At 36.5% G+C, this 10,997-nt stretch overlaps 2 protein-coding genes across 7 annotated transcripts; both read right to left on the bottom strand.

Annotated features, from left to right (window-relative positions):
- Window positions 1–869: 869 nt before the first annotated feature.
- On the bottom strand, window positions 870–2,484 carry LOC147517900 (uncharacterized). Its single transcript, XM_086593746.1, has 4 exons — window positions 1,918–2,484; window positions 1,535–1,873; window positions 1,171–1,346; window positions 870–960 (listed from the first exon to the last, which is right to left on the bottom strand). The coding sequence occupies exons 1-4, from the start codon at window positions 2,482–2,484 to the stop codon at window positions 870–872; spliced, it is 1,173 nt and encodes a 390-aa protein (XP_086449872.1).
- Window positions 2,485–6,807: 4,323 nt separating this feature from the next.
- Window positions 6,808–10,339, bottom strand: LOC147517899 (uncharacterized). 6 transcript variants are annotated; one of them, XM_086589951.1, is made up of 8 exons: window positions 9,824–10,339; window positions 9,657–9,722; window positions 9,485–9,573; window positions 9,224–9,376; window positions 8,641–8,733; window positions 8,361–8,428; window positions 8,133–8,226; window positions 6,808–7,345 (listed from the first exon to the last, which is right to left on the bottom strand). In XM_086589951.1, the coding sequence occupies exons 7-8, from the start codon at window positions 8,218–8,220 to the stop codon at window positions 6,972–6,974; spliced, it is 462 nt and encodes a 153-aa protein (XP_086446077.1). In that variant the 5' UTR covers window positions 8,221–8,226; window positions 8,361–8,428; window positions 8,641–8,733; window positions 9,224–9,376; window positions 9,485–9,573; window positions 9,657–9,722; window positions 9,824–10,339; the 3' UTR covers window positions 6,808–6,971. The 6 variants fall into 6 exon arrangements, with proteins under 6 accessions (XP_086446077.1, XP_086446076.1, XP_086446078.1 ...); XM_086589950.1 differs by having other exon boundaries at window positions 8,334–8,428; window positions 9,224–9,366; XM_086589952.1 differs by having other exon boundaries at window positions 9,224–9,366.
- Between the last annotated feature and the right edge of the window lie 658 nt (window positions 10,340–10,997).

Genomic DNA, 10,997 nt, shown 5'->3' with positions numbered 1-10,997 from the left:
TCCCCAACCCTACCATCGGAGAGACTCCAGTTACATCAACACATGCATGTTTTCCCTCAGACCAACTATAAATCAAGACATCCGCAGGCCGAAGTGTCGATCTGCCCTCATTCAGATCAGTGAGAAAGTTAACAGGAGCCTCTTTCTTCACTTGTACCCCAGCCCTCCAAAATGCATCACACAAAATGTCTCTAACATGATCATGTCGGTATTTAAAATCAGGAAAATATCTACAATGTACTGCATGGTCCCCAAAAGCATCTAATCTACTTTTTTTGCATATAGGGCAAAGACCCTCGTCAGAGTACAGAGGAATCATAAGACGGTACCTGAGAATGGCACGATACTCCACCTGTGACATACGCTATCCAAGTCCCTCCATCGAAATAGCAAGTAGAAAATCTTTTGCATCTTCCGACTGCAAGCATCCAATGACTACTTTCTGATGAGTAGAGAACTCAAACTCCCTCTCAAGACTAGCAATTTTTTTTCCGCTACAAAACATGCAAATATATATATTATAGAATTATAGGGGTACACTGAACGTCTAAGTAATATTTTGGTAGAGTATTCATGTCAAAGGAGTTATAAGCCCATTTAGCTAGATCATGAGCCTCACCATTAAAACATCTTCTTAACCATCTAAAACATGAAAAATTAAATTTATTAGCAATTCTGATAATTGCTTTTGTAATGCTTTGTAAAGACCAAGCAATACTAGACTCCTGGGTGCTTGCTCAAACTTTTGATAACGTTGATGTTGTCACCCTCAAAAAGAAATTTTCCTCTTCCTAAGTGATGTGCCAGCTTCACTACTACCTCGGCTGCAAGAAGTTTACTCTCCTCTGCTGACTTTGCTGTGAATCTCCTCACTGAACAACAAGTAAAGCTTCTTTTTCATTCCAAGCCATAGCAGCAGCAACTCCTGATAGAGATCTCTTATTGAAAGCAACGTCAAACCTAACATTTGCATAATCAAGCATGTAAGCGATGTTACTTATATGATAATGCAAAGTAGATATATAACTAGTAGATGTTAAAGCATGTGGGCTATGGTTTGAATTTATATTCCTAATTGTAGTGTTAACAGAAAAAGTAGGGTTTAGACTCTCCCTGTCAAAAGTTTTGAGTCTTCTTTCCCATTAAATTATTGTAGCTATTAGTATAGACCCCCTATCCGCTGCTCCTCTATCAAACTTCTCCAGATTCCCTATTATCCCACATAGTTTGCAGTAGGGTACATGCATACACACCCATGCCAAATTAGCTATATCAGGGACCTTGTTTTCACCATTCCATGCTGATCTCATCCACCCATCTTCTAATGGACCATCCTTTGTTGACTTCTGTTCGTAAATCCAGTGGCAAAACAAACCACAAAGTTTTTGCCCAATCACATTCAAAAAAGATGTATTCCACAGTTAGTTTCTTTTTTCCTGAAGCAAAAGCCACACATAGTATCATTGTTCCTAATCCTCTTCTATATCTTCTCTCTAGTTGGTAATATGTCCATGTATAATTTCCACATGAAAACTTGTTTCCTAGCAGCTAGACGAGCTCTCCAAATTCTTCTAATAGTTTTTGCTTGAAAAGTAGAGTCATAGCCCTCCCAATCCTTTGCTTTGAGCAGATGAAAAATAGATTTGACAGAGAATTTTCCTTTAGTAGCAGGCCACCAGGTTAACTCATCCGCCCCTCTATCCTGTGGTCTGATGTGTATTCCCTTGATAAACCCTGCTACTATAGGATCAAACACTTCGTCAATAAGTTGATCATTCCATGCTGATATTTTCTTATTCATGAGATTTTTCACTTTCCAGTATTTATGGATCCCCACTGGTGGGTGCAAATCCTTTATAAGTATAGGATGATCCTGGAACATAAGCCAAGGATCATTGAACACAGAGGTGTGAGCACCATCCCTGATGTTCCAGATAGACCCTTTATGTACCAGGTCAAAACTTTTATTGACCCCTCTCCAGAAGTAGGAGGCATTAGGTGCCGATAACTTTTGTTCTGTCCCCATACCTTTTTTTCCATAAGTCGCATAAAAGTTTTAAACCAAATGGAATTCTCATCCTTTAAAGCTCTCCAACTCTGTTTGGCCAACAGAGCTTTGTTCATATCAGAAAATTTCTTGAAACCTAGTCCTCCAAGGGACTTAGGCTTGTAAAGTTTATCCCACTCAATAGTGTAGATACTCTTAAATTCATCATGCCCATGCCACCAAAATTCCCTACACACTTTATCCACATTGTCACAAACAGATACATAGAGGGAATATGAGGTCATAGCATAAAAGGGTGTAGCTTGAGCTACAACTTGGATCAAAACTGTTCTACCAGCTTGGGATAAAAGCCTGGCTCTCCAACCTTTTATTTTATTATGTACAATATCCACCAAGTAATCAAAATCAACTTTCTTACTGCTAGTGAGTAAAATAGGTACCCATGGGTACTTATCTTTATTTGAAAATTCTCTCATGTTCCAGTATTTTCTCAAAAAATTTCTATGTTTAGCATGCACATTCCTACTAAAATAGATACTAGATTATCAAAATTGATCTTTTGGCCAAAGGCCAGACAATACTTATGCAGAATATCGTTAAGAACACCTGCTTCACTTAAAGAAGCTTTAGTGAAAAGTAGTAAATCGTCAGCATAATAAATGAGCAATGGGAGGAGCATACTTCCTAATTTTAATACCATGTATAGCATGATCATTTTCAGTTTTATTAATCACGCGAGAGAGAGCTTCAAAAATAAGAATAAAAAGATAAGGAGATAAAGGATCCCCTTGTCTTAATCCCCTTTGAGGGAAGAACTATTCCAAGTGAGAGCTATTAAGGAGCACTTTAAAAGAAACAGAAGGTAAACATTGATTAATAAAAGTTCTCCATTTTTCACTAAAACCAAACTTTTCAAAAATATTATTTAGAAAAGACCACTCTACTCTATCATAAACCTTAGCCATATCAAGTTTTAAAGCTACCCATCCATCCTTCTTCTTATACATGTTCTTCATGTTGTGAAACACTTCACTTGCAAGCCCTATGTTATCCCCTATATTCCTACCCTTAACAAAAGCTCCTTGAAAAGGGGATACTATCTTATGAATATGACACTTTAATCTATTAGCTAAAAGTTTTGAAATAATTTTATAAATAAAATTGCAAAGACTGATGGGTTTAAATTTTGAAATATGTTCAGGAGATGAAATTTTAGGAATTAAATAAATAAAAGTTTCATTGAACTTGGGGTTTAAGACACCATTATAGAAAAAATCCTAGACACAGTCAATAATTGCTAGTCCAACCACATCCCAAGCAGTTTGGAAGAAAACCCCCTGGAAACCATCAGGTCTAGGGACTTTAAGAGAGCCCATTTTTTTAACCACCAACCAGATTTCCTCACCTGAAGGAATTTTAATAAGCATATCATTTTCAATATCAATAATACATGGACAAAAAATAGTCTATATCCGCATTATTCACAGACATATCAGATTTAAATAAGTCTTGAAAGAAAGAGTTTATGTTCTTACCAATCATGTCCCTACCTTCCAGCCAGTTGTCATTATCATCTTTCAACTTATCGATACAATTTTTTCTTCTTCTATAGATAGTAGAAGTATGAAAAAACTTGGTATTCCTACCTTGTTTTTTGACTTCTTTCAACCAAAGAACCTCATTTTTTGGCGCCAAAGGCCTTATTCCTTATCAAGCCAGTAATTAAGTTGACTTTTAAGAGCTCTAATCTATTCACATATGCCCTTAGATAGAGTATTTTTCATAAGCTCCTCAAGCCGATTTTGAATCTTTCTAATATTGGAAAACATGTTCCCAATAAAAAACATCTTTATTCTATTTTTTAAGTTTTATTCTAGTTTTTGTAAGTTTAGTTAAAACATTGCAGTCCGATTTATTATGATTAGCAGCGTTCCATGTTTCCTCAATGGTAGGAATACAAGAAGAATTTTTAAGCCACATATTAAAAAATCTAAAGGGTCTATACACTTTACCACTGTTACATTTCAGGTTGATGTTCAAAGCTAAATGATCAGATGTAACACAGACAACAGATTTCACAAAAACATGTGGAAACAATTCAACCCAAGTTGGGATAACCAGAACTCTATCCAATCTTTCCATAACATGATCTTTAAATCTACGATTATTACACCAGGTAAATTTAGGCCCAGAGAAACCCAAATCAATTAGCATGCATTTAGTAACTTTCAAGTCACTTTGTAGATTCAAGTGCGTTTCAAAATCTTGGTGTTCTGTGATTCTCAATAACTTCCATCGAGCATAAAGGCTACCCAATGTTTGTAAATGGCCCGCTTTTATGTAAGCTCCTCGGACAAAGTATAGCATCCTCTCTCTTGGCAAACGATCAAGTTGTTAGGCGCGCACGCGCTTGATGACTTTTGCTTAGCCAAGGGCGTGCCCGCGCCTCACCGTATTTCAGCACGACTTCGACTATTTTCGGAAACAGTATAAATATAAAGTTTTTTCTGTAAAAACTTAACCTAACCAAAAGAAAGAAAGAGAGAAATTGTAAGAGAGAAATTCTTAGTGAGTTGAGTGTTCATTCTTTTTGAGTGAATTGAGAGCTCTTGTAATCTGTTAATCTAAACATCTAGTAAAACTTGAAACTCGCAGTGTAGACGTAGGCAAATTGCCGAACCACAATATATCTCGTCTTATGGTTTGTTCTTCTTTTACATTAATTGTTTTACTTTATATGCTTGTTTAATTGACATTGAGAAGTGTTGGGATAATACTTGGAGGGTGTTGAAGTCTTGTCTAAAGAGAAGGATCAATCCTTGTGTAAGGTTGATCTATTTGTAATGGATAACGTTGTTTCTGCATTGTTAGTTATTCACAATAATTAGTATCAGAGCAGGATATACGACCTAGGATTTTGAGTTTTGGTGAAGAACCATAGTGCTCAAAAATTGCGTAGACAAGGTGTTCGATAAAATTCCAAAGTGAAATTTTTTTTGGGTTATTATGTGTGACTTGAAAAATCACTACACCATAACAGGCTATTTGCAACGGCAAAAAAGCGTTGCTAATAATTTTCGCAACGCTTTTTAAGCGTTGCAAATATGGCGTCGGTAAAGTGTTGGAAATATTTGCAACGCTTAAAAAGCGTTGCAAACAGAAATTTCCAACGCTTAAAAAGCGTTGCAAATAGAAATTCAAAGCGTTGCAAACAGAAATTTCCAACGCTTAAAAAGCGTTGCAAATAGAAATTCAAAGCGTTGCAAACAGAAATTTCCAACGCTTATTATAACTATTTCGTACACATATTTAAAACCTTTGCAACGGTTTTTTATTTCACAAACGCTTTTTAAGCGTTGGTAATTTGTTAAAAATTTTACCAACGGTTTGTAACCGTTGCAAAGTTGTTAGTTAATTTAAAAAATAATAATTTAAAATTCGTTTGTAACGGTTATAAACCGTTGCTGATGGGTTGCTAATAAAAAAATAATAATTTCTCATATTTTGTAGCGAGACCAGCTAAACCAATTTGGTGGTATAACTAAGACTTTTATGACCGACAACACGACACAGATATCATCATACCCTATACATTTACAACTACACTTCTAGACTAACATATTCTGTAGAGTACTGCAACTCTGAGAGTAGAACAAAAGAAGGATTCAAACAGTTGTACTGCTACCACAATAATCCTAAATGAACATTTTGTATGATAAAGCTAACTATCCATCCAGCTGAATTAACCATAAAGCCAGAAACACAATTATTCCTAGCAGAAGGAATAGTATACTACGGTCTATCCTACCCGAATAACACGTATTTCAAGATGACACTGCATACTTTATACTAACAACTTGAGTATCCCATGCAATTTTTCACTCATTCTGAAATATTCACTACATAATGTAAGAAATTTAACAGTTGTTCAAAAACAATAAAACAAAACATCCCCAAACACCAAAACCGATAACTTCACTTTACTTGCACTAAAAAAACATACTTCACCATTTAAACCAATAAAAACTCTTCATATTTTATCAAAAGGCATCAAATTTCTCAAGCCCACTTTATAAAACAATCTAAAAAACAATAAAGAGTACAAAAAAAAAGGTTTACCAAAGTGGACTTGCATTAAATAAATTCTTGGAACAAATTACAGAAACACAAAAAGGTTTCCTTTTCCTGCAACTTCTGGCAAACCAAACACTGGTAATAGGATAACTTAGACCATGTCAGGGATTCTAACGCACCAAGAACCAGGCTCCAGCAGTTTCCAAGTTGAAATATTAACAGAACTAAAACTGATTGGATACACTATGCTTCAACAAAATGACCAAAACAGAAACTAATCTGGTCTAGCCATGTAGTTGCTAAACAAGCACCTTCCCCTTGTAACAGCCACTATCAAGGACTTAGACAGAACCTAGAAACTAATCGAAAACTTCATGTCCATCGCCAAAAACACCCAAGTCACAATAATCAAAACTATTGCATCAAAAAAAAAAATTACCTGAACTGATAGCTGGAACCACCACAAGCAGTGTAATACAATCCCCAGGTTGAACAACATGAGTCAAAGCCCAAACCAAAGCAGTTCTCGGAATCTCCTTCATAGTTAAAAACTCAGTGGCTGTAATAAATTTTTTTTAGGGTCTGCTCACTACAGAACGGAAGGTGCCCGAGTACCAAGTAATAAATGAGTAACCAGTCGTGTGTATCGTCAACCAACAAGTTAACGTGGCTTACGTATATTGGTTCGTGAACTGGGACTCTGGGAGACTCGAAAGAACTGGACCGGTACAATGCAACCTGTCGAGTCTTTTCATAATAATTTCATCACTCCACAGTTTTCAAGTTGATCGAAAAACAAATAAAACAGTTTTAATAACAACAAAGAAAAGAAGATGTTCCTCTCCACAATAAACCCAACCCCGAAAACTCCTCTCTCATTCTCTCTCACTCACACTATAATCACACCCAAGTTTTTTACTGAACACAGACCAAAAACAATAACCAACGCCGCGTCTAATAATAGCAATTTATTAATTTCATCAGCTTCTGCAGTTGCAACTGCTATACGTAAAGCTTGTTCAGCAGTTGAGTTTGTACAGAGAATAGAGAATACTAGCAGTTGAGTTTCCTCTTTCTTTGCTTCTGCAGGTGCTGGTGCACCACCACCACCAGCAGATGCTGCAACTGCCACAGCGGCACCTCCACCACCGGATGGAACAGAAGCCAGCTTCTCCCTTCCAGAAGCAATAAGCTCTGTTGTGTCTTTACCCTTGACTTGGGACAAGAGCAATTCGATCTTATCATCATTAGCTTCAGCCCCAACTGAAATAGCATAAATCGCATTCATGTTAGACTAGTTTGGAATCCTGGACACATGGTCACAAAACCCAAAAACAGGAGAAAAAAAGACCCAGATGACACTTTTTTCTACTTTTGTTGTTGTAAAAAGAAATGTTTACTTAGTTTTCTGTTCATAAAACTTTTCATAGATCTGCATTCCTGCTAAAGAAGCTCATCGCCATGTATACACATCAAATTTTGCAGTTGACAATTACCACAGTTAACATTGAATTTGCATCTATTCATTTTAATAAAAAAATTGGCAATAAAACAAAGACCTTGAATCATCATTTAATATATAAATATAAAAATGAGGGATACAAAGAGTTTCAGCAGAATCACTTTTGCGAAAGAAAGAAAAACACAAACAAACTAGAGTTTTTCTAATGGATGTTGGTTGGCGCTTCATGGCATTTCCACTATAAAACAATCCCAATCCCTCCGTCACCAAAAAATGTTTTAAAATAAACAAATACTGTTAACCCATACTGACCTAAAACTAGTCACCATATCAAAATACTACAAAGTCGTATATTTGATTAAAAAGAAAGAAATTAATAAATTGAAAAAGGGTTAATTTCAAAAACCATTTCACAGCAAGACAGAGAAATTAAGATCTATCCAGCTACGCAGAAAAAGTTTAAGGATTTGTTTATATGCCTGCAACGGAACATAGTGGCGGTTAAAACATGAGCACACTATGATCTCTCATCGGCATTCTACAACAACTAAAGTATTGTATCGTATCGATTAAAAAAACAAAACGAACCAGAGCCGAGAATGGATTTGAGGTCAGTAGTGGAAGGTTGAGATTTGCCACCCAACAAGGCGAGTAAATATGCAGCGACAACCTTCATGTTTCCCTGCAAAATAGAAAAAGAGATGCTTACTAGATAGGTCTGCACAAGAGCCTTTTTTTTTTTAGGGTTGCTGATTTTATTATGCAAATTGGGATGGTTTTAGGGTTTACTTGTGTTTATATAGGAGATCGGGTTACCGCTTTTAAGCTCTAATAGGTGTCCCATGATACTTTTCCAGAGCAGAGCATACACTTTCACGGTAATCCTAACAAAAAACAGAGAAGAGTCAAAAGACAATCATTTCAAGGCTGTTGAGCCAGTGCTATCTGTTATCACCATGATTCATAACTGTTTCGTCCATTAGGAGATACCACTTCAGATAGTTTGAGGTTGCGAAAGTTCAAAGGATCCATATTTTTGTTGACTCTGTCAAACACTGTACTTTACATGATTATGAAAGAAGCATAAGAAACCTACCTCTGTTCCAGCATATGCTCTAAGAATAATCTTTGCAACAGCACCAGCTGCAACTCTACCAATGGTTTCCCTCGCAGAAGATCTACCACCACCCTACATTTCCAATTTTCGGCAATGTTAAAGAACACGGACCAACTAACGCACTTCTCCTAGCCTCTTAGGTTGTAAAATAAAAGTACGCCAATAATGACGATGTAGACTCTTTTCCAAAAGCTATCACCCATTTACACTTACTGTTCCTAAACCTTTAACAATATGGAGTTAGGGACAATTGTTCCCACCGGTGTGAACACAGGACATTAGAGTATATATCTAATTTTCGGATTGCACTAACTAAATCATTTAGCTGGAAATGTTTCTATCGTGCAAGCAAATTTTGCCTTATGTGTTGACTGAAGTACTGATGCTCACTTCATACCACTTTCTTTTCTACGCCTAATATGAGTAAAACCTTTTTATTGTAACTAGGAGTTACTTAAATCACCCAATACTGTCTTATGAGGAAATCACTGCAACTTCTATAAATCATTACACACAAAAAGCACTTCTCCAAAATCAAGCCAAAAAAAAATGTAAATTATACCTGTAACTCCTACGACTATCCCTTCGATAAGGAGGAGCATCGCGATAAGAAGAGGAAGATCGCTCGTTAGTAGTACGAGTTCTCCTGGATCTAGGAGGAGGAGGAGTCCTACTCCTACTCCTGCTCCTGCTTCTGCTTCTTCTCTATATATATCTGCTTCTTGTTATTTATTAAATTCGACAAAATATTTACAAGCTTTGAAGCGGATATTTACAAGGCAAGCATTTTAAGATTTTGTAAATAATCTCTGTAAACACTTACCAAAAATTTCTTTTAAATGACCTTCATTCACATTCCTAGTGAGCTGATCAACGTGAAGAACTACAGATTCAAGAAGTGGAGAAGCCTTCCTGAAAATTACAACCACACCACAACAAATAATCTAAACAACCAATATACATTTAAATCGAAAAAACTTGAATTCAAAACCTACCTAGGAGCTGGTGAAGCTCGTTTAGCTACTACCGGTGACCGTCCTCGCCTCGCTACTCCACTAGGACTACTCAATAATAAAACACACACAAAAATTATAAACCCTAATTTATTCTGTTTAGAATTTAATAGAATTTGATAGAATTTGAATTGAGTTAAAGAATGAACCTTTTTTTGAGTGGAGGGCTACGGCTAGCAGAACTGGCGCTACAAGAAGGAGAAGAAGCAGATGAAGAGAAAGATTTTGAGACGGAGCGTGAACGAGAGCGTGAATCTGAACCGGAAGAAGAGCGGGAACGTGATGATGAACCACTGTCTGATCCAGATGGTGATGCTGCAGGTCTACCTCGACCTGCTCTTGCCATTTTTATTTATTTCAGCTCAATCCTCTTTTCTCTTCTTCTCTTTCACTCTCTGAAGAAACCCCCTAGAAAACCTGTGGCTTGAGTTATCTGCTGCTACTCTTCTCAGATATATAAATACAACTATCAGTACTTGAAACATAACGGATATTTCTGCTTCTTCTTCTTCTTCTTCTTTCTTTGAGAGATTCGATTGAGAAGAAGAACAATTGTTTGTGATCGTTGGTTTTGAGAGAATTGATTGAATCTGAAAATTAGGTTTTGAGGAGTGCGAAAATAATGCGGCGGTGAGAGAGAGAGAGAGGAGAGAAAAAAAAAACTTATGTCTTATATTTCGATTTTTTTCGTTTATCAGGTTCGCGAAATTTTTAAGTTTGTAACACTTCTCCAACGCTTTTTAAGCGTTAGCAATTAATTCCGGAAATTCACCTAAATAAAGCAACGCTTTACAACATTGCTAACGCTAAATAAGCGTTGGAAACTTACTAACGCTAAATAAGCGTTGCAAATCAAAAAAGGTGCGTGTTGCAAATATCCTATTATGGTGTAGTGAATGGCTCCCAAGATGTCAAATACAAGGTTTGAAGTAGAGAAGTTTAATGAGAAGAATAACTTTGGGATTTGGCAAGTCCAAGTAAAGGACATCCTCATCCAACAAGGTTTGCACAAGGCTTTAAAGGGGATTAAATCTAAGGTGGCCAGTATGAGTGAGGATGATTGGAAAGAGTTCGATCTACAGGCTTGTTCATCAATTCGGTTGTGTCATGCAAATGGGGTTATGTATAATATGATGGGAGAAAATACCACTGCTGGTATTTGGCTCAAGCTAGAATCTATGTATATGACCAAGAGTATGACGAACAAGATGTACCTTAAGAAGCGTCTTTATCGGTACATGATGGTGGATGGTTCAACGATACAAAAGCACATTAGTGAGTTCCGTCGATGCCTAGCGGATTATTTGAATGCTGACATGAAGA

This window comes from Coptis chinensis, chromosome 2 (assembly GCF_015680905.1).
Source record: "Coptis chinensis isolate HL-2020 chromosome 2, ASM1568090v1, whole genome shotgun sequence".
Classification (NCBI taxonomy): Eukaryota; Viridiplantae; Streptophyta; class Magnoliopsida; order Ranunculales; family Ranunculaceae; genus Coptis; species Coptis chinensis.
The sequence above is the reverse complement of the archived record's forward strand: the minus strand, read 5'-3'. Positions and strand labels throughout refer to the sequence as shown.